General features: G+C 42.7%; 1 protein-coding gene across 1 annotated transcript; it reads right to left on the bottom strand.

Annotated features, from left to right (window-relative positions):
• On the bottom strand, positions 2378 to 9897 carry NGDN (neuroguidin). Its single transcript, XM_005685242.3, has 11 exons — positions 9763 to 9897; positions 9361 to 9420; positions 8477 to 8548; positions 5547 to 5684; positions 4854 to 4938; positions 4717 to 4769; positions 4344 to 4467; positions 4089 to 4257; positions 3193 to 3349; positions 2994 to 3051; positions 2378 to 2544 (listed from the first exon to the last, which is right to left on the bottom strand). Exons 1-11 carry the CDS (start codon positions 9772 to 9774, stop codon positions 2525 to 2527), a joined length of 948 nt encoding a protein of 315 aa, XP_005685299.1. The 5' UTR covers positions 9775 to 9897; the 3' UTR covers positions 2378 to 2524.

Below are 24200 nucleotides of genomic sequence, written 5' to 3'. Positions count from 1 at the left end.
AATCTGAACAGGAAGGAGGGAAAGAAGAAAAGCAAATGACAGCCATAAAGAAACCCTGAAATCTTAATTCTTAGCTTCCTTGCCATACTACTGTAAAAGTGATTTTGAAACTACATGCTGTGGAGTTCTAACGGTTCCTAGGAGCTCCTCAGAAATCGTGGGAGAAGTGGGCCATGAGAACATGAAGCTCTAGGAACCCTCATTCCCGCTTCAAAGGAACCTCACTTGTCTTTTTTACAGGGTGAAAATCCAAGCAAAATTTTGTCAACAATGTACTTTAAACATTGTTTGATAACTCTGGTGAAAATATTCTCAGAAATTACTCACGTTTTGGTTGGAAACCTCTTTCAAATAGCACCTGTCATCTAGAAGGCCAGGGATAACAAGATTTCCTGAGATTAAAGACTGGATTGAATTAATATAAGATCCACAAAGGCAGGGATTTCTGTCTGTTCAGTTCACTCCTATAACACAAAGAAGCCAGAACAATGTCTGGAACTTGTGATTTCTTTGAAGGCAAGCTCTTGAATAGAAATGGTACAGTAAGGAGAGAGCTAGAGGTCATAAACTACTTTTTTTTTTTTAAGGAAAAAAGAAGAAAAACAAAACCTTGAAGACGTTCATAAACCCAGGACACTTGGCCACCCTTCTCTATTTACCAAAGCACTGGCTCTTTAGCAACATAACCTTGGACAAAGGACCCAAGTGTCTCAGCTGTCTCATTATGACATGTTTTATAAGGATTAAGTATAAAGCACTTCGTTCAGTATGTAACACACAGACCTTAAAAATAAAAAAAAAAAAGAGCACCTCCTTTCCCTTGGTAGTTCCCACAATCCAAAAATCTTAACAAATTAGAAGCAAATGCAATAGCTGGTCCTAAAGGAGAAAGTAGTGGTCCTAACCTCTTGTCCGGTTAGTTCAGCCGGAAAGGAAAAAGGCAGGCTCTGGGTACATCAGGCTTGCTCAGACCTGCCAGGGACTAAGTCAGAGACCCCAGCAGTAAGTGCATCTTGGTATTATCCATAAGAAACTCCTCTAGGCTCCTTGGTTTGCAGGAAATCTCAGATTCAGTCTAACACATTTATTTTTCAACTGAGGAAAACTAAAGGCCAGAGATGTCAAGTATTTGCAGAAGATCACATAGTTAACAGAAGACAGTCCTAGACTGTCTCTCTTAACCACTTTCTACCAAGCTATAGCTGACTGAAAGCAGGCCCTGCCCCAGACCAGTTTAAGTCCAAATTCATAGGACTTAGAATCAACAAGGTTTTAGTGATAGAATGATCCAAATTATATCCTTCGCCATGACACATCATTAATTCCAAGGAATTATTTCTACACTCAACCCCCTTCCTATTCCTCTTCTCATTTTCTGTATTATCCAAGGCCAGAGGGATCTCTCACTAACAGAAGTCATTCTTTGAACCGAATATAAGATCTCAGATATTTAACTTCTACCAGTCTCCTGACTTGGCCTGATGTCTGTGGAATTTTTATTCTTTTGGTCTGTTGGAGTTTTCTGCCTGCCTGCTCGTTGGCATTACTTCACAAGGTCTTTGTAACAGGACTGGCCTTTAGTAACTGGTAACTGAAGCCTTTCTTGAAGGAGTGTCAACAAGTCAGAAAACCACAAGACTATCCTGATTCCTCACACTCTTCTTATTCACTCTATTTTCTCTAGATACACTCTCTCAATAACTGACCTAAGGGCTGCCTTATTTTCATGCTGTTTTAGAGAAAAGAAAAACATTCAGAGAAGTGGAAACAAGAATAACTTGGTTATGAGGAAAGGTTCCATTGAATAGTATTTGATTACAGTCAAAACCAAAGGTTTTCTGAACACTAATGCCATCTGGTGGTCAAAAATATACATTGCCTGCGTGCATTTTACCACCCCATGGACTGTGGCCCTCCAAGCTTCTCTGTCCATGAGATTTCTCAGGCAAAGATACTGGAGTGGGTTGCCATTTCCTCCTCCAGGGGTTCTTTCCTGATGCAGGGATTGAGCCCACATGTCCTGCATTGGCAGGCGGGTTCTTTACCACTGAGCCACCTGGGGATCCCTGTAAGATACATAATAAATCTTAAAATGTCCGTATATTTCAGATTATCTGTATTATCACTACAATAAATCATACAGGAACTTGGGGCAACATGGGGGTAAAAGAATGTATTACACTACTCTAATCTCTCAATATTTTTTGACTAGCCAATTTCTAGTTTCTGGGGAACATATTTATCAAAGAAAACCATATAAAGCCAAACTTTCTTATTCTCCCCAAGATCTCCTCTTTCCCTTTTCCATCACCCTCTCACCAAAAATACCCACACCCAGAGATTCCAGTCATATAATACATGTGCAAAAGGGGCTTGAATTTGTTAAGTAAAATCAATTTTATTAATAAAGATCTTTCCACATGTCCAGAGTATATGATTAATGAATTCCAAAGAAAAAACCTACATACAATGAAATTAGAAGTATCCCGGATGACAAAAATAAATTAAGTATGTACACCCATAATCACCGCCGCCTCCGAAAACCTGAAAGGAAGGGAAACGAAGAATGAGGCAAAGGACAGTTGGGAAAAACCGAAGAGACAGACAAAAAGACCATCTAGAGAAAAGGGCTCCTTAGGAGTGGGTCCCCGTGGCAGTGCTCTGTATCCTCCCAGGATGAAAGACAGGAAGGAGGAAGGAAACTGACACTGGATAGCAGTTCCTTCAAGGGATGCTTTTATATTTACGTAAGCAAGCCTGCACAGGAGCTATGGGGATTTCAGAGACAGAATCCAGAAGTCTCTTTTGTGAATGATACTGATTTTCATCTTGGAAAAGAAAAAAATAAGGCCCACATCTAAAGAGATAAATGCCCAGTATGGAAGATACACTATAGAGGTTGGTAAGAACTAGAATGGCAAACCCAGAGCCGGTATCTCAATTTATAAAGCCCACGCTGCACTTGATCACCCAGGTCTGAGCCATTCACTCACCTTTCTTCTTCCGACCTTTCTTAGGTATCTTCTTCCGCTTCTTAGTAGGATTTTGATCCTGGAGATGCACGGAGAAGGGAAGGAATGGCTGTGCGCTTTCAATGTTAGTGTCCCTTTCCAAGTTCCTCGTGGTAATAAGCCCACATACAGTTAGCTGAAAGCATGAAGGTCACCTCCCACCACTGGATCAGCACCTCACCTCGTTAAGATGAGGGGTTCCTCCTGTCAGAGCACTGATGTCACTGAAGTGTGTGAGGGAATGAAGCTGTGAGCTCATGACATTTGCTCGTTTTCGCCGTCCTTTCTCCCGCTTGCTGACACTTAAACGCACCATCATGCTCTCCTCATAGTTAATCCTGCAAGAGAAACACAGACAGTTTCCAGCATGCTCAGTCCACTGAGGCAGAAAGCTGCAGCCAAGAACCTGGCCCAGGTGTATACTCAGCCATCATGTAGACAGTTCTCAAGAAATTTAATAGCTAGTCACCACAGTATTTGCTGAGATGATACTATATGCTCAGTACTCAATGTTCAATGAAATGCTCTTTGTGCTAAAACGTCCCTCCTCCCCAGAAATGAACTCACAGCCCGTCCACAGGAATATTTAAATTATTACATAAGAAAATTCTTTATATTCCAGCTTCATAAACAGGATTCCCTACCTGGATCCTCTCACTGACATCTATCGACTATAGAGAGAGTCACCTAGGCAAAGTTGACAAATTTGTGTTCAACAACTGCTTTTCTACTTTCCTTCCCTGAGCTAATCTAAACACCTGATTTTCTTGCTTTCTTCAGAAAACAAAGAGCAGGGATAGTGAAACGGAACTTTAGAGCCTTAGTCAGTGGCAACGCATATTTTTTTCTCCATGGAGCATTTGCTCAGCTTGAACAGCTTGGGTCTGAGGGGTGGGAAAACAACATTTTTCCCCTAGTCCCCATAATGTACTTCAAAACTCTAATTCTTAGAAATCATTAACCCAAGTTTAGTACTCCATTTCCTACATAACATGGGTTCTCTTGGAATCAGATTAATCATATTCATTCAAAACAAAAGGACAAGTCCCTATAACATAGAAACAACTTCTAATGCACCTGTGTTGATCCTCCTGACTCTGGCGAGTAACATGAGGATGCCGAGCATCTCGGATTTCCTCTGGAGCATCTGAGTACTGCTCCTTTAGCTCACGAATGACAGAGCTGCTCAACGCCCGTCTCTTGGCTCGTTCTAGGCGCTTCTTCTCCCGCTCAGCTTCTGTTTCATCTATGTGATTAAAAATCAGCAAGGGTTATCCCAGAACAGAGAAGAGAAACACAATTCACAGAGGAAGCAGCAGCCACAGTTCATACCATAATGAACTGGAACCAAGCGTGGTGGGACGTATTTCTTAGCTGTTCCTTTTCCAGATTTCTTCCCTGAAGCCCCAGACTGGCCTTCCTCTGCTTCATCTTCCTCCTCATCCTCAGAGCTCAACTATAAGAGGAACATAATGTCCACAAACTTAGGAAGAGTTAGTCAAATAAGTGACAAGGAAATTGAAAGCTGAAGTACCTGGGAAAGTGGGAATACAAACCAGAGGAACAAAGGGGAATCTCACATTCAACACTCTTAGGCACAAGCTGGGAGTCAACAGTAATAAGAAATCCCAGGAGGTCCAGGAGCACCACAAGGCTCACCCAGGTTTAGATTCCTCAGGAAAATCAGGGTACTGCAGCCTCTTACCTTGCTCATCATATTGCTGGGATGAGGCTTAAAACGGAGTGGGTCATTCTCACCTACAATATAAAATGCAAGAGATTTTACAAGACTTGGAACTTTTTGAATGGTCCCCAGAAAACCTTACAGTTTCCCCTACTTACTGAGGCTGCCTGTCACTGCAGTCTTGACCAGTTTGTCAATCTGATACTTCAATTTTTGGTCCAAAGGACGAAGCTTTTCCAAAACCTAAAATGTGGTTAAATACCATTACATGAAGTGAAGTCGCTCAGTCATGTCCGACTCTTTGCAACCCCACAGACTGTAGCCTACCAGGCTCCTGTGTCCATGGGATTTTCCCGGCAAGAGTACTGGAGTGGACTGCCATTTCCTTCTCCAGGGGATCTTCCTGACCCAAGGATCGAACCCGGGTCTCCCGCATTGTAGACAGACACTTTACCGTATGAGCCATAAGCACACACCAAAAGTTCCTATTTTTAGCTGCCAGATAAAGCCCCTAAAATATGCAAAAAGTAGAGGAAATGAAAACAAAAATGCTTTTTCTCCATTTGGTTTTCTCATTAAACATGAGAAAGATGAAAAAAAATAAAATAAAAGTGTTAGTTGCTCAGTCCTGTCTGACTCTTTGCAATCCCATGGACTGTAGCTCGTCAGGTTACTCTGTCCATGGAATTCTCCAGACAAGAATAATGGAGTGGGTTGCTATTCCCTTCTCCAGGGGATCTTTCTGACCCAGGGAACATGAGAACACCCACTTAAATGAGAGCGATCATGCCACAGTCCTGGAGTTCAGGATTTAGCAACTTAGAGCCCATAAGATGCCAAATGCTTTGTACCGTGCGAATCTCCACCAGTCTCAAAACTGCAGGATGTCCCTGAAGAGAACCTCCTGAGGCTTTGTCCAGGATGAGATGGCTCAAATCCATAAGGTACATGAGCAACAGCTGATCTTTTACTTCCAAAAGGCTGAGACCCTGAGTTGAATCATAAGAGAAGCAAATTCAGTTTTAACCAGAGAATGAGGAGAGAGAGCCTAGGGAAAACAGGATAATTTTTTCCAAGTTCAAGTTTTTTCCAAGCAGTTCATGTAAAGTATCTAGAGTAGTCTCAAGGAAGTGGCTATACCTAAAATGGCCACAGAGAAAATTATGCTAACACAATGGAAGCAAAGCTCACAGAATTATGGAAGGCAGGAAGAGCAGGAAAATCAATAAAGTATCCCCCAAAATCACTATAGCAAGGTTTCTCAAACTCAAGGGCTACTGATATCTGGGGACAGATAATTCTTTGCTGTGGAGCACTGTTCCATCTACAGTGAACAGAGGAGGACTACAGGGCATTCAACAGCAGCCCTGACCTCCACCCCCTGACCCCACCCCTCAAGTTGTGACAATCAAAAATATCTCCACAGTGCTGAATTTTAAATTAATTTAACCAAAACAGTCACCATGATTTTATAGTGACTGCTGAATCACTACAGTGAATACATATCACATATAGTGAATACATGATTTTATCCCCATATGATGAAATTATACATTACAGGTAAAAACAAGGATCTATACCTAGTGACATGGACTTAGTTATATGTCAACACACTTTCTACCTACATAGAAAGAGTGAATACTGTGGTTCAAACTGAGGAGGCAGAAGTATGATATACATATTTTACATGTATAGAAAAATGAAGATAATACAATTAGCAACTGCTACCCCTGGGAACTGAGATGAGGAAAAGGAAGAAATGGACTATACTATAAAAGTGATTTTCCATCAAGCACATATTACTTTTATAACAAACAAAATTTTTAAATGTATCCCAGTGGTTATCTCAGAATGGTGATTACACTCATTTTTTAAAATTTTCTTCTTTGTGATTTTATGTATCTTTTCAACTGTCTGAAAATTAAAACGTATTACAGGGACTTCCCTGGCGGTCCGGTGATTAAGACTCTGCATTTCCACTGCAGGGGGAACGGGTTCAGTCCCTTCTCAGGGAACTAATATTCCACACGTTGCACAGGATAGTCCACCACCAAAGAAGTGTATTACGACTTGCTAATCATAAATTGTAAGTGCATTCTTTTAAATAAAAAAGTAATTTGTGTAAGCAGACTTAAGGTATGGTTATGGGGAAAAAAAAAAGTCAATGTGACTGCATAAAACAAAACTGGAAAAGCCCACAGCCCTTGGAAGACCTACTTCAGACAGGCTAAATAAATAATCTCTGCCTAAGATAACATAGTAGTAAGAGTAGAGCTGGGATTCAAACTCACTCCGACTCCAACATCCAAGCCCTGGGTATCTGTAAACCAATATGCTTGAAGTCAACACTAGCATGATAAAGGAGGACCAGCAAAGCATTCAAAGACACACAAGCTGAGCTCAACTTTTGAATTAGGCATTCAATAGTCAAATATCGGGTAAATTATGACCTTTGTCTCCTCATCTATAACATGTAACATGAGACTCAAATAAGATGGGAATGTACTTTGTAGCCTATAAAACACCTGATGAAGGTCTTTGATTCTCAAAGTTACTAAATAACTGTTCAATGAATAAATATATAGTGATCTAAGACACATGTGTGCAGCTCATCTCAAAAAGGCATTAAAATGCATAAAAGCATCATACCCAGAATAAAGGCAGCCAAGAATGTGAGAAACAGGATCTTCTGACATGCTTGGGCACTGTAAAGCTTATGAGTTACACATGTATGGGTTACAAGCATATAAGACAAAAACAAAAACAAAACGAGAAGCTAAGATTAAAAATGGGAAGAGAACAAAAATGAATGAAGAGAAAGAAATGGCAAAAAGATACATTAAGAATTCAGCTATCTTCCTAAAGCACAAGTCTGCTGTAAATCTCGTGTTCTAAGAACCCCCAATGACTTTTATTAACCTACTATAATGATTTCCATACTTCTGCTGACCTATGGAATGTCATGCTTAAATAATATCTTTTGAACAAAAGTTCAATACATAGAACAGGCAACACAGTTCAAGCAGGGATGAGGGATCCAGAAATCCCTCATTCCTTCTATACTGATCCAGAGATTCCTTCTACACTGTCCTGCACCCAATAATTCCCTTGGAAACTTCAAGACCTTAATTTTAAAATCACTGTATTTAAGATACACATCATTTTCATAGTCAGAATACATCTTTAAATCCACAGTATCTTAGTATGTCACAGATTAACAAGCAGCACTCTTTCTTAGTATACAAAATAAGCAATATGCCCCCAATTAGCAAAATTTTGGATTAAATGAACACAGCAGTAACTCCTTAGTTGGCCTACAAGGCTCTTCGTAGAGTGACTACTTTTCCAGTCATATTTTCTAGCCCTGCCCCCAACACACACACAAAATGTACAAAAAAGCACACTATGTGACATACCTCCTTCGCAGAATATCATCACGTGTTAGGTCTTCGTGCTTTTGCACATGCTATTTCTTTCCATCCCTCTGACCCTTGTTTATTCCTTACAATCCTGCTACCTCCTCTAAGACACCTAACTCCCTTTGCTCCCTGCTGATCATTTAATCTCACGCCTCAGTTTTCACAGCCGCTCACCATGACTGCTACTGTTTATACCTACTGCTTTCACCTGCCTTCTCTACCGGACTTCAGCACGGAAACTGGATCTTATTCATCTTCAGAGCTCCAGCACTGAGGACAGGCCACACACTCAATAAGCCGACAATGGATAGAACTGTTGAGAATATTAAGTCAGGGGATGCTTACTCTTCAATATGTCTTACCTTTTCTGTAGGATAAGCTTTAGCCTGAACTTTTTTGGTCAGAGTTTGCACTTGTGCTGTGACAGCCATCACCTGAAATTAATCCAAAAAAACCCCTGATCAGAATACAATCAAGTCATCTCTGTGAGCTGTGAAGGACAAAATCTAAACAAGCCACCTAAAAAATACTGATATCTGAAACACTGCCTAAAGTACAGCATCATCTTCTTTTCAGTTCTGGGAAAGTACAGGAGAGGCTGATACTTCTTCAAAAAGAAGAAAAAACTTTCAACCTCTTCTTAAACAGACTGACTCACCAAACTAGAGGTAGGGAATGGGGATGGGAAGTGGTCATGGGTGCACTGCACCTTTATGCAGCTGAACTTGCAATGTGAGATCTATTAGTATATAACCGTATATCAGCTGGGCACCCAAAGGGCAAATCACATCACCTTTCTCATCACTGGCTTCCTTATCTATAGGAACAAAGGAAATTGATTCAGATGCTTTTTTGTCCTCAAGTTTCCTATATTCCTTTGGATGCAGAAATCAATTACTCTGAATTGTTGCCTGAAAAGGTTATTAGATCATCCTGCTCTTAAGGTGTCTGGTCATTCAAATACGTACTCAGTCGCTATGTCGTATCCAATTATTTTCGACCCCATGGACTGTAGCCTACCAGGCTCCTCTGTCCATGGCATTTCCCAGACAAGAACACAGTTCTCCAAGGGCTCTTCCTTACCCAGGGATCCAACCTCCGTCTCCTGCATTGGCAGGCGGGTTCTTTACCGCTGAGCCACCAGGAAAACCCCATGACCCCAAATCACCAAACTTTAGAGGTAAGGCAAGCAAAGTCAGAGCCTATTTGCAACTCAATCTATTCCAAAAGGGGTGGCACTACTCACCTGCTCCTGGAGGTTTTTCAAAAGTGCCACAGCATTTGGCAGGTCTGACTCCAACACCTCCTATGAAGGGATAGTAAAGAAAAGTCATTTCTTTCCTCAGGATCATAAGACGGAAGGTGTGGGGTGGAAAAGTCCCCTCTCTCCTTCAAACAGCCCAGACTTCCTGCCTTCCCACTCCGATGCCCATGCAGCCTCGCCCCACGGCCGGCCAGCCTCTCACGTTACTGGAAAGGAGCGTTAACTCCAGTCCCGTCTCCTTACGACGGTTGTGGCTGGGAGGACGCCTCGGTAGAACTATTTTTATCACCATTCTTTCCTCGCGCCAATAATTTGCCTCCAGGCACCGAGGAGAAAGGAAACGTCCACAATATCAAGCCAAGGAAACAAACACACGAAACTCACCGGAGCCGCCATCTTCACAGAGCCTGCCCCTTCCGGAACTGTACTTCCGGAGAGCGGACGTTGTCATGATAGACTTGCGAGATCACCGCTTGCAAATCTAAACCAATACGAAGAGGGGCTCTCTCATTTCCGCTCCAAACAGGATGTACGGAAGGAGGGGCCGGATCCAGCCAATGGAACAGAAGAACCGGCTAAACGCGTCAGACTTAGGAGGAGCTTTACCAATATAAATATGCTCTTGGAAGGAGCCATATGATTCGTAGATTGAGTAGAATGGGTGGAGTTAAGCCAGTAAAAACTCGGCAATTGGTTGATTGGCACTTTTAAAGGCCCAATGGGAAAAAGGAGTTAACTGAGCGAACTGAGAGCGTATTGGCTCTTGGATTCCGCAGTACCCGGAGTCCCTTTCAAGACACTTCCGTTGCGTTGCCTGAGCCTGCCGCTAGGTGACGGGCCTCAGCTTATCTTTGAGAAGGTGGCCACGTTATGGAGTCGCCTTTCCAGGCTGGTGTTCCAACGCAGGCCGTGCTAGACTCTTCATGGACCCCCAAGGCGTTTGTGCGATCTTGGAGAAGTCATTTGATCTCTGAGCTCTTTTCATCTATAAATGAGATGAGCCAGAGAAGCCCAGAGCCAGAATTTAGGCACAGAAGATAAGCACGTTCACCTGCATGGTGACCACCTGGGGGCAACGCGTAAAGACCCCCTCGGCTGCCGCCTCCTACCAGTTAGGGGATGTGAAGGGGAGAACTTTTGACAAAAGAAGCCAGTTCAGATTTACATGACTTGCTTCTGGTCACACAGATTCAAACCCAGCTTGTGCATACGTAGTATTTCATTATGCGCTGCCTCATCTTTTCTTCAGTTCAGTTCAGTTCAATCGCTCAGTCGTGTGGGACTCTTTGTGACCCCATGGACTGCAGCACGCCAGGCCTCCCTATCCATCACCAACTCCCGGAGTTTCCCCAAACTCATGTCCATTGAGTCGGTGATGCTATCAAACCATCTCATCCTCTGTCCTCCTCTTCTCCTCCTGCCCTCAATCTTTCCCAACATCAGGGTCTTTTCAAATGAGTCAGCCCTTTGCATCAGGTGGCCAGAGTATTGGAGTTGCAGCTTCAGCATCAGTCCTTCCATGAATATTCAGGACTGATTTCCTTTAGCATGGACTGCTTGAATCTCCTTGCTGTCCAAGGGACTCTCAAGAGTCTTCTCCAACACCACAGTTCAAAAGCATCAATTCTTTGGGGCTGAGTCTTCTTTATGGTCCAACTCTCCCATCCATACATAACTCCTGGAAATACCATAGCTTTGACCAAACAGATCTTTGTTGGCAAAGTAATGTCTTTGCTTTCTAATAAGCTGTCCAGGTTGGTCGTGGCTTTTCTTCCAAGGAGCAAGCCTCTTTTAATTTCATGGCTACAGTCACCATCTGCAGTGATTTTGGAGCCCCCCAAAATAAAGTTTGTCACTGTTTCCACTGTTTCCCATCTATTTCCCATGAAGTGATGGGACCAGATGCCATGATCTTAGTTTTCTGAATGTTGAGTTTTAAGCCAACTTTTTCATCTTTTCTTAATACTTTCAAATATGTCGGCTCACTCCTGCTTTTTACAGTCTGGTAAAGTCAGCTGTTTGGGTATTAATTATTCCTGTCCTCTGCCTTGGACTTCCTGGGTGGCGCAGTGGTAAAGAATCCACTGGTCGATGGAAGACACCCAGGTTCCGTTCCTGGGTCAGAAAGATTCCCTGGAAATGAAAGTGGAAATGGCACCTCTTGCCTGGAAAATTCCATGGACAGAGGAGCCTAAAAGGCTACAGTCCATGGGGTCTCAAAGTGTCAGACACGACTGAGCAACTATGTGCATTGTCTGCCTTGGGAAATAAGCACTGCAAGAGGAAATAATGGTCTTGAATTTTACCCACAACTGTCGAGTTGATCTAGGACTAGAAATTAGATTTCCTGACTTGGAGCAGTCTTCTGAAACTAAACAATGAATAACTCCCATATCTTGGCAACTAGGGTGGGAAAATTCTGGTTTCTAAATCTTCTGCTGGACTCCCGAAGAAGGCAGGAGTTAAGTATCCAGTCCCCTTGCCTCTGCATCTAACATTTATTTGCTGTTTCAGGCCCAGTGGAAGCTCAGGTGCTTGATAGCCTACTCAATTGAATTCTTTTCATCTATAAATAAAAGAGTTGTTTTTCAGTCACTCAGTTGTGTCCGACTCTTTGCAACCACATGGACTGCAGCATGCCTGGTTTTCCTGTCCTTCACCATCTCCTGGAGTTTGCCCTAACTCATGTCCATTGAGTCGGTGATGCCATCAAACCATTTCATCCTCTGTTGTCTCCTTCTCCTGCCTTCAATGTTTCCCAGCATCAAAATATTTTCCAACGAGTTGGCTCTTCACATCAGATGGCCAAAGTATTGGAGTTTCAGCTTCAGCATCAGTCATTCCAATGAATATTCAGGACTGATTTCCTCTAGGATGGACTGGTTGGATCTCCTTGCCATCCAAGAGACTCTTAAGAGTCTTCTCCAACACCACAGCTCAAAAGTATCAGTTCTTCAGCACTCAGTTTTCTTTATGGTCCAACTCTCGCATCCATGCATGACTGCTGGAAAAACCATAGCTTTGACTATATGGACCTTTGTCAGCAAAGTAGTGTCTTTGGTTTTTAATATGCTGTCTAGGTTTAACACAGCTTCTCTTCCAAGGAGCAAGTGTCTTTTCATTTCATGGCTGCAGTTACCATCTGCAGTGATTTTGGAGCCCAGGAAAATAAAGTCTGTCACTGTTTCCCATTGCTTCCCCATCTATTTGCCATGAAGTGATGGGACTGGATGCCATGATCTTCATTTTTTGAATGTTGAGTTTTAAGCCAGCTTTTTCACTCTCCTTTAAAAAAAATTTTTTTTTTGAATTGTGGTGACATTTATTTTGATAACAGAACAGGTCTCCACTCACCTGACCCTGAGCTAGACCCTGAGTAGGATGAAGCCCAGGTCTGGGTGGTGTGGAGCAGGAGCCCCACCCACCTGCAAATTCACTCCCCTCTTTCACCTTCATCAAGAGGCTCTTTAGTTCCTCCTATTCAATTAACCAATAGTTTTTATACCATTTATCAAGATTTGTATTAGGAAAATTTTTCCATTTCAACATGAATTTATGAACTGTTCAGATCCTCAGCCCATTTTTTAATCAGGTAATTTTTTGTTATTATCAGATATATGATTAGCAAATATTTTCTCCCATTTTATAGGTTGCCTTCTCATTTTGTTGTTGGCTTCCTTTGCTGTCCAGAGCTTTTTAGCTTGTAATCCCACTTGTTTATTTTTGTTTTGTTGCCTTTATTTTTTGTTGTCAGATTCAAAAAATTCCTTGTCAAGACTGCTGTTAAGAAGCTTACTGCCTAAGTTTTCTTCTAAAATTTTTAAGGTTTCAGGTCTTCCATTCAGGTCTTTAATCCATTTTGAGCTATTTTGTGTATAGTATAAAATAAGAGTCTAGTTTCATTCTTTTGGGTGTAGCTGTTTAGTTTTGGTAACACCATTTATTGAAGAGACTGTCCTTTCCCTATTGTAGTAAATTAATTGACCAAACAAGTGTGGTTTTATTTCTAGCCTCTTTATTCTATCCCATTGATCTATGTCTTTGTTTTTGTGCCATTATGATATTGTTTGGACTACTATAGCTTTGTAATATAGTTTGAAATCATGGACAAAAATAACATTTAACCTATTATCTGGGCACTTCATGACTCAATCAGTAATTATACATGAAAATACACAAGTTCATTGATTCAAAAATCTATTTCTTTGAATTTGTTCTGAGAAAATATTTCAAAAAAAAAAAAGAAACTATGTATATATGTTTACAGAGACATTATAAGTTCAAAAACCTGCAAAGGATTAGAGAGTGATTGTTAATGGAAGTGGGATTCTTTTTGAGGTGATAAAAATGTTCTAAAGTTAGGTAGTGATGATGGTTACCAAACTATGAATACACTAAAACAACTGAATTGTACACTGTGAAAAGGTGAATTTTATGGTATATGAGTTATGTCTCAATAAATATGTTATAATACTATAGGCAATCTAAATATCAAATAAGTAAAATTTCTTATATTATCTCTGTAGCCCACCAGGTTGCTCTGTCCATGATATTCTCCAGGCAAGAATACTGGAGTGGGTTGACATTTCCTTCTCCAAGTGAACTTCTCGACCAACCCAGGGATCAAACCCTTGGCTCCTACGTTGGCAGGCAAATTCTTTACCATCTGAGCCACTGGGGGAGTTTATATTATCTCAGAAATAGCAAACAGCTCCATTTAATGAGTGCTTATCCTTCCCTTGTGGCTCAGACCATAAAGAATTTGCCTGCAATGCAGGAGTTTGATCCCTGTGTTGGGAAGATCCCCCTGGAGAAGGAAATGGCAACCCACTCCAGTATTCTTGCCTGGTGAATTCTGTGAATAGGAGCCTGGCGGGCTACAGTCCATGGGGTCACAAAGAGTCAGACACAACTGAGTGACTAAATTTCACTTTCAATTTTCATTGAGTGCTTATTCTATGCAAGGCATTATTCTGAACACTTTACACATACTAATTCAATGGTTTTTCAAAGTGTGGTCCTTGATCTAGTAGAATCTGGAATACAAATTCAGGCCCCTCACCCTGTGCTACTGAATCAGATCTCTGAGGCCAAGGCCTAAGACACAGTATTTTAATAAGCCTTCTTATTAAAGAAGTATGATTCTGCAACATGGTCAAGGTTGAGTGTCTCTGTTTTAACTTGTTATTTAATACTCATAATAAACCCATAAGGTGGGAAATATTATCTCCATTTGATAGATAGTAGTGGAATGTCTGCAGTCGTAAAAATTAAAAAATCTAAGATTGCAGAAATATGGAATTCTGATGGCTAGAGCATGATAGGCAATGGCCACCCACTCCAGTACTCTTGCCTGGAGAATCCCAGGGATGGAGGAGCCTGGTAGGCTGCCATCTAGGGGGTCGCACAGAGTCGGACACGACTGAAGTGACTTAGCAGCAGCAGCAGCAGCAGAGCATGATTATGTACATACTGTATGTACACATAGCAGCCCTATATGCTATATATGTATTTTTGAATGTATATATAAAATAGAAACACAAGCACACCTTGGAAAGAAGTTGAGAATTAAAAATAGTTAATGTGAAACCTATATGCAGGTCAGGAAGCAACAGTTAGCACTGGACATGGAACAACAGACTGGTTCCAAATAGGAAAAGGAGTACGTCAAGGCTGTGTATTGTCACCCTGCTTATTTAACTTCTATGCAGAGTACATCATGAAAAATGCTGGGCTAGAAGAAGCACAAGCTGGAATCAAGATTGCCAGGAGAAATATCAATCACCTCATATATGCAGATGACACCACCCTTATGGCAGAAAGTGAAGAGGAACTAAAAAGCCTCTTGATGAAAGTGAAAGAGGAAAGTGAAAAAGTTGGCTTAAAGCTCAACATTCAGAAAACGAAGATCATGGCATCCGGTCCCATCACTTCATGGGAAATAGATGGGAAAACAGTGCAAACAGTGTCAGACTTTATTTTTGGGGGCTCCAAAATCACTGCAGATGGTGATTGCAGCCATGAAATTAAAAGACGCTTACTCCTTGGAAGAAAAGTTATGACCAACCTAGACAGCATATTGAAAAGCAGAGACATTACTCTGCCAACAAAGGTCCGTCTAATCAAGGCTGTGGTTTTTCCTGTGGTCATGTATGTATGTGAGAGTTGGACTATGAAGAAAGCTGAGCGCCGAAGAATTGATGCTTTTGAACTGTGGTGTTGGAGAAGACTCTTGAGAGTCCCTTGGACTGCAAGGAGATCCAACCAGTCCATTCTAAAGGAGATTAGTCCTGGGTGTTCTTTGGAAGGAATGATGCTGAAGCTGAAACTCCAGTATTTTGGCCACCTCATGAGAAGAGCTGACTCATTGGAAAAGTCTCTGATGCTGGGAGGGATTGGGGGCAGGAGGAGAAGGGGACGACAGAGGATGAGATGGCTGGATGGCATCACTGACTCGATGGATGTGAGTTTGAGTGAACTCCGGGAGTTGGTGATGGACAGCGAGGCCTGGCTTGCTGCGATTCATGGGGTCGCAAAGAGCTGGACACAACTGAGCGACTGAACTGAACTGAACTGAACTGAACTGAATGTGATTGTGTAGATCTTGTGTGTCATTTCTGTATTTGCATAGTTTCAACAAAGTTTTGTTTGTGTTTCAGGAACAGCCCTGCTGAATTGAAAAGTACGTTCATAGAAGAACCACTGAGACTACTATATACAAAACAGATAACAAAGACCTACTGTAAAGCACAAGAAACTATACTCAATATTTTTTATTAACCTATACAAATATAGATTATGTATGTGTATATATGTATTATTGAATCACTGTGATATACACCTGAAACTAACATGACATTGTAAATCAATTATACTTCAATTAAAAATGCAGATTAGAAAGAACCATCAGAGAATCTCATACATTCCATTAACATTTTTGTTAGTTATATATATTGTAATATTGCTGAATCTTTAATCAGAGCTATTTAGGCCTTTAAAAACTTGAATTTCCACATTTGAAAATGGAAAAAATATCAATATGCTACTCACTTTTGAGAATCTACTGAAACAATGTATGTATAAGTAGATTGTAATTTATTATGGGCTTCACAAGTGAATGATGTTTTTAAATGATTCTTGGATATATTGTTGGTGATTTCTCTATTAATAGTGGAATAGTTTTTTTGTTTGTTTGTTTGTTTTTTGTTTGTTTTAAAAGAAGAGCCACTGAGCAGCGCTTGGAGAGGGCAGGCAGGAGACGTTCCAACAACATTAGAGAGGTGGGAAGGTCCAGCCTGGGGTGAAGGTGCTATGGAGAACCAGTCAGACCAGGAAATGAAGAGCTAAATTGGGACAATCTGGGGCCAGTATACAAAGTGTCTTTAGGTGCCATTCAGAAGTATTCAGGCTTTGTCTCCAAGACAACATGGAGCCCTGGAAGTTTCTATGAATGATAGATATATTAAACGTGGCACTTAAGAAAATTGAGACTGCCAGTCGTTTGTTGAGAAGAGCAGCTAGAAGACTAGGTAAGGTGCTATTGCAATTATCTAGACATGAGAAGGAAAGAAGGAGGTAGGACCTTCTGAAGGTAGAGTCTACAGATTAATAGAAATATTGTTCAGTGCCTTTCTCCTGAGCTCCCTTCCCTTTCTCATTTCTGTTTCCCAGCTTCTCAAAGTAGTTTCCTGCACTCCCGTGACCACAAGTCTAGAATCTCCTCTGCATATGAATCTGAAAACACAATGTCACTTTTCCCAAGAAAAATTACACCACCAATTCTATAAAATCAGATAACATCACCACCACCACACATGCCAACACCACCTTAAAACACATTAATGAGGCTCTATGCCTGGTTAAAATCCAAACTCCCTTGATTTGGTTCATAAGTTTCTTTTTGACCAGCCTTCACCCACCTCCCAGGCTCTTCTACTTTGGTGCTTCCCAGTTACTTCCATTCTTTAGCTACATGGTGCTCAGTTACTCAGTTGTGTCCGACTCTTTGCAACCCCATGGACTGTAGCCCTCCAGGTTCCTCTGACCATGGAATTTTTCAGGCAAGAATACTGGAGTCGGTTGCCATTTCTTCCTCCAAGGAGAACCCAGAAATGGAACCAGTGTTTCCTGCTTTGGCAGGTGGATTCTTTAGCACTAACCTGGAAAGCCCTTAGCTACACTGAGTATGTTTCAATTCCTCTCAGGTTATTGGACAAGCTGGTCACTCTGCCCAGCTCCTCCTTTTCTTGACCTACTCCAGCTCAATGAGTAAGTAGCTCACTGAGCTCAGCTCATCCTTCAAGTCTCACCTTAAAAGTCATTTCCTCCACTAAACCTTTCCTGACCTCCAGTCTAGATTAGGTGACCTTGCTTTGTGCTCGAGGATTTCTTCCATCATAGTGCCTGCTACTTCCTCTATTATAATACCTGACACACTATTCTGTCACTGCCTGTTGCCCCTCCATAGTAATCTGTGAGCTCCTGAAGTCAGCACTGGGCCTGCCACAAAGTTGGGGCTTAATCAATATTAGTGGGAAAGAATGTTCATTCCTGGACTGTGATGAGGTCTGCACCCATTAACATTATCATTCTCATTAACATGAGCTGAACAATCAGACTGGAAGGAGCTGGGATCTGGAATTGTTCGACAGGGTGCACTGAGATGGGGCAGATTCTGGGGGACACTGTCATTGCAGATTCTGGAAGGAAGTCTAGACCAGGCTGGCAGCAGATAAAAGGAATCAGTCTATTAAAGCAGTCAGAATCAGGAAGATATTCTAATAAGAGGGCACTGGAATAAGTTTGGAAATCCAAGCAGGCAAGTGGAAGTAATAGATACAACTTATTGAGCAGTCACTGTTTGTTGGACACTGTGCCTATAACTCCAGTTTTTCCCCTTCTTTATTGAGGAATATTTGACAAATAAAATTTGTATATATTTTTACAAAATAATATTTTGATATATGTATATATCGATATACGTATACACAATCAAGTTGACAATCTAATTAATGTATCTATCACTTTACATAGTTACCTTTCCGTTGTTTTTTTGTTGTGGTTAGAATAAAGATCTACTCTCATAGCAAATTTCAAGTACACAAAACAGTACTTTTTTCTCAAGTGTTTATTTATTTGGTTGCCCCCAGGGTCTTAGGTGAGGCACTCAGGATCTTGGTTACGGCATGCAAGCTCTTTAGTTGCAGCATGTGGGATCTAATTCCCTGACCAGGGATGGAACCTGGGCTCCTGTATTGGAATTTTGCTTCCTGCATTGAAGCTCAGAGTCTTAACCACTGGACCACCAGGGAAGTTCCACAAAACAGTACTTTTAGTTACAGTCACCATGCTGTACATTAGTAAGATGGCCAGATCTTACATCCTTCATATCTGAAACTTTGTACCCTTTGATCAACATTTCGCCTCCCTCCCCAACCACTGCGAACCACTGTTCTATTCTTTGAGTCTAAGAGTTTATCTTTTTTAGATTCCATATATAAGTGAAATCATGCAGTATTTGTCTTTCTGTATCTGGTTTATTTCACTTAGCATAACACCCATTGCTGCTGCTGCTGCTAAGTCACATCAGTCGTGTCCGACTCTGTGCGACCTCAGAGATGGCAGCCCACCAGGCTCCCTCGTCCCTGGGATTCTCCAGGCAAGAACACTGGAGCGGGTTGCCATTTCCTTCTCCAGTGCATGAAAGTGAAAAGTGAAAGTGAAGTCGCTCAGTCGTGTCCGACTCTTCCAGACCCCATGGACTGCAGCCTACCAGGCTCCTCCGCCCATGGGATTTTCCAGGCAAGAGTACGGGAGTGGGGTGCCATTGCCTTCTCCAGCATAACACCCATTAGTGTTATCCATATTGCCACAAATGATAAGATTTCTTTCTTTTAGAGCTGGACAATATCCTTCATCCATTCATCTAACAGTGGATACTTCGGTTGTTTCCATGTCCTGACTGTTGTGAAGAACGCTACAGTGAATATGACAGTATCTCTTCAAGACAGTGATTTCATTTCCTTCGGCTATATGTCCAGAAAAGGGGTTGCTGGATAATACGGTATTTCTATTTTTAATTTTTTGAGGAAATTCCATATTGTTTTTCATAATAGTTGTACCGATTTTTTAAATAACTTCATATACATAATCCTTAAACCAAGTATATGGGGTAGTATTACCATCCACATTTTACAGTTAAGACTGAGAGTTAGTGCTGGAATTCAATAACAGTTCTTCTTGGGCCTGTGCTCTTTTCTCTACATTAGTGCTTCCCCAACTTTAATGTACATTAAATGGCCCGGGAGGTCCTGTAAAACTGCAGATTCTGTTAAAATACAGAAAGGTAACTCAGGCCTGGGTTGGGGCCTGAGATTCTGTAGTCCTAACAAACTCCCACTGATGAAGCTATATCAGTCCATTGGATCATACTTTGAGTCTTAAGACTCTGCACGGTACTTCACTCTTTTCTAAGAGGGGTTAAATAACACCTAGGTCACACAGCTAGCCCATAAGCCAGGGTTTTTGACCATAGGCCTCTCTGGTCGAAACCGATGCTCAGGGCTTCCCTGGTGGCTCAGTGAAAGAATCCGCCTGCCAGAGTTGGATCCCTGGGTCAGGAGGAACCCTTGGAGAAAGAAATGGCAACCCACTCCAGTATTCTTGCCTGGGAAATCCCATGGACAGAGGAGGTTGGCAGGCTAACATCCATGGGGTTGCAAAGAGTTGAACATGACTTAGCGACTCAACAATAACAACAACATATGCCCACTTGAGGATGTGTCAGTCTGTGGATCATACTTTGAGTCATAAGACTCTGCACAATATTTCACTTTTTTTCTCAAAGGTGTTAAATAACTCACCTAGGTCACATAGCTAGTCCATAAGTCAGGCCTAATTGATGTCAAAACCTATGCTCTTAGTGATTAAGATACACTGGTGAGTATGTGTGTACTCAGTCATGCCCGACTCTTTGAGACCCCCATGGACTGCAGCCTGCCAGGCTCCTTTGTCCACGGAGATTTTCCAGGCAAAAATGGAGTGGGTTGCCATTTCCTTCTCCAGGGGATCTTCCCCACCCAGGGATAGAACCCAGGTCTCTTCCATCTCCTCCACTGGCAGGCAGATTCTTTACCACTAGCGCCACCTGGGAAGTCCTCTAAGATATGCGGTCTCCCTCTATTTGCAGGAAACAGGACCTCCAGAGTCTGGGACTTAAGGGGGAAAATCAAATCCCTGAGAAGTAGACAAGCACCAGAGAAACTAAGAGGGTTACCAAGACGGGGCCTTTGCCAGAGAGAACAAAACCAGGGCTCAGTTACCCATCTGGGGCACAGGCTGGGGCCCAAGTCTCAGGAGCAAGATAGAAGCTGAGTTCCCAGAACAACGGGAAGGATGACTTGATAGGGACACTCCAAACGTGGGCAATAGCTTGTTCTACCCCTCCTGCCTGGAGCCGGACAGATCCTGCCTATGTGACAAGGTTACACAGGGGAGGAGAAAAAGCTCACCTCCACACTCTCCTCCCTGGGATCCTCAGCACGGCCTGGAGAGGCTAGGCCTCCCTAGGGCTCGCCAGCATCCTTTGGAACCACTGACCTATCCCCTGCACGCTCCCTTTCCACCTTCTCTTCTCTTGATTTCAAGCCTTCTTCCCACCTCGATCCTCTACAAACAAACTCCCTGTCTAAATGACAGGATGTTTCAATATTTCAGGTCCTTATCCTGTGGACCTTGTTCTGCAGGATTCATAAAAGTTACCTTAAATTTTTCTTTTTCCATCACCTTAACTTTTGCCTTACTCCCTTTGAATGGCCAGGGTATAGGCGTCTGGGAAGGGGCAGAAGCCAGTGATGCTTAGAACTGGCTCAGTCTGGGGTGTTTGGTGGGGAATGGGGGGCCCGCAGGAGTAGCACAGAGCAGGGTGAGAATAGGTGCAGGGTATTTCGGATGTCTCTGGGCTTGTGTTTCCACAGCAGGAATCCAGCCATCCATGCCACACCAGCTGTCGGATCAAGGGCTGCATCACAGTCATCAACTATATTAGGATCTTGGTCAGAACTTTTGATTGGCTTCTGGCTAGAGGTCATTTCAGAACTTCCACAACAAAGGACAGGTACAAGTGTGACCTAAAGAATAGGTTACAGATCCCCCAAACAGAAAAACAACCAGATAAATTTCTGAGCATGAAAAATGTGACAATTCAGAATTGGCTTTGCAAAATAAGTGATTAGACATCATTATATCATTGCTACAGTTGTAGGGGGAGAAAATCTCTTTTTTATAGCAGAGACAGATATAGCCTCTGCTATATTAGGAAATTTCTCATGACCCCAGAGTCCACCCGTATTCCTGCACTTCTGCCCCCCGGTGGAGTCGCTCTGTACAGTGACCCCTCTTCCAAGAGGAGGATATCCAGGGACAAGGATGAGCTGAAACAGAAAGGGGATGTTTGTTGGCATCTGTTACACATCCTCCTGAGCCACTTGGATTCATTTTTTTAATTCATTTGGTTCTTTTTTGAGAGTTTATTACTGTTTAGCCTCTAGAGAGACTGGTACTTATTCAAAATGCAAGTTACTTGAGGAGGGACCCCCAGAATCATCCATGACCTAAGGAATCTCCAAAACTACCAACATTTCATTTTTTTTTATATCCCAGTAAAAGAAAAATCCCCAGACTTGTATTTTACACACATATATAAAAGTATATCTGGATGGATACACTCCAACTATTAACCATGGTTGCCTTTGCAGAATGGGACTGTGAATAGTGGGAGAAGCTTTACCTTGCTTGCCTGGTAGAAGATTTATTGTTTGTATTTTTAAAAGTATTAATAACAAGCATACTTTTATAATATGAGAGGAGGGAAAAAACAGGAAGGGAGGGAGGAAGAAATGAGAATGATTTGAGAGACAGAAGAAAAGTAGAAAGACAAAAAAAAGAGGGAGGGAGGAAGGAAGGAAAGGAGAGAAAGAGATTAAAAAAAAAAAAAAAAACAGGAACAGAAGAAAGAAAGGCCTCCTCCACCCTCTCCCTGAATAAGATCCAGGGAATCTCATCTATGTCCCTTATTCTGCAGGAGCAATTGGAGCCCTCATAGGAACAGAGAACAGCAGCTGTTCGCCCTCTTTGGCACATTATTCATCATGCATTTATTTTATTTAGATTCATCAGAGTTGAAAGACCTCAAGATAAAAATATACATAATCACTTCTGGCCATTTAAAATATCAAAACAATGAACAATATTTAGAGAGACCAGAGGCAAGAGGGAGGACAAGGGGGAAACAAAAAAAAGAATATATTGGGCAAGAAAGAAGCAGTAGTTTCAAGTAAATATCGAGAAATGGCAGTCAGCCTAAAAATCCTGGAGGCTGCTGCTCCCTGTCAAGCTATGACAACCTTGTTCCTTGGAGGCTGGGCCCAAAAGGTCAACATAGGAGCCTTTGTCTCCCTTGTTTCCCCCAGATGCACACAGCTCTGCACAGTGGCTGTGGAAGGGGTTGCTCAAGAGCCAGCCCTTTCAGGACCCACATCCAGCTCACTGGTAATATGCAGGAACCTTCCCTAAGGGCCCTTCCCTCTCCCTGCCCTGCCTCTGCATTCCCACATTTGGAGACTCAAAACTTCAGCTATTTCACCCATGTTAAGTGTTGCCACTCTGGACCTGTGATCACATGGGCCGTGTGTTCATTGATCTGAAAACTCTTTGAGGACGAAGGGGCCTCTGACTTGCCTCTTTCCCCCTCGGAGCCTAGGTGCTGCCTGGTCCAGAGGGTGTGCAGTGACCTTCCTGTCCTCTTCCCGCCACCTCTCCAAGCTCTTCTCCAGTGTCAGTGCCAGAAGGCAGGAGGACCCTGGTTAGCAGATGACCATGCAGGCATGCAGGCATGTCTGTCTAATTCTAGCCAAGGGCACGGGGGGGAAGGACAGAGCCCAGGGACCTGTGGCCTCTCCGCTAAGAGGACAGAGGGCTAAGAATAGGACAGGAGATTAGGGAGGGATTGGAACTGCATTGTTATCTCACAGGAATGGCGTTTGTTCGGGAGCGTTTTTTTCCAAGCTCTTCTATGAGCCACCCCACTCTCTCCTCTGCCCAGTATCTGTAGGAACACCACCACAGGTCTTCACCACTTCTCTTTCCATCTGCCCTGCTCTGCGAAAGTGAAATTACTCAGTCGTGTCCAAGTCCTTATGACCCCATGGACTATAGCCTATCAGGTTCATTCATCCATGGGATTTTCCAGGCAAGAGTACTGGAGTGAGTTGCCATTTCCTTCTCCAGGAGATCTTCCCAACCCAGGGGTTAAACTTGGGTCTCCCTAATTGTAGGCAGACGCTTTACTGTCTGAGCCACCAACGCCTATCCATTCCCGGCCACTCTTCCTGTTCCGGGTTCCTCTCCAGCCCCATCCTAATTCCTCATCATAAATTAAATCCCTGCCCCTCTACCTATTTTCCCTCCTTCTCTGCCTGGATCCGCTTCTTTCCACCTCTTCCCATAAGTCCTTCCCATTCATCCTTTTCCCCAACCTTTGTCTCCCGCCTGGCCCCTTTGCCCACAACCTCTCCGCCTAAGCTTCCCACACTCCAGCTCTGAGCACCAGGTTTTCCAGACTGCTGGCCTTTGCCTCCCCTCTCCTAACTTTTTGGACCAGTATTTTGTCCACTTCTCCCTCTGTCCTGTGTCCCCTCTCTCGAAGCTGAACTGGACAAGCACAAGAGGCAGAGGCTGAGGTGGGCGGACAGCCTCCACTCTCCTAACAGCTAGAAGCCATCAGCACCAGACACCAGGCAAAGGGACACCTCTGAGGACATGCA

The sequence above is a fragment of the Capra hircus genome, chromosome 10 (assembly GCF_001704415.2).
Source record: "Capra hircus breed San Clemente chromosome 10, ASM170441v1, whole genome shotgun sequence".
Lineage (NCBI taxonomy): Eukaryota > Metazoa > Chordata > Mammalia > Artiodactyla > Bovidae > Capra > Capra hircus.
Note: the sequence above shows the minus strand (reverse complement) of the source record. Positions and strands in the feature narration are given on the sequence as shown.

Coding starts and splice junctions, on each gene's coding strand:
- NGDN (XM_005685242.3), bottom strand. Junction 4,770..4,853: donor TGCAGTGACAGGCAGCCTCA/GTAAGTAGGGGA, acceptor TTTATATTGTAG/GTGAGAATGACCCACTCCGT. Junction 3,052..3,192: donor GAACCCCTCATCTTAACGAG/GTGAGGTGCTGA, acceptor GTGCATCTCCAG/GATCAAAATCCTACTAAGAA.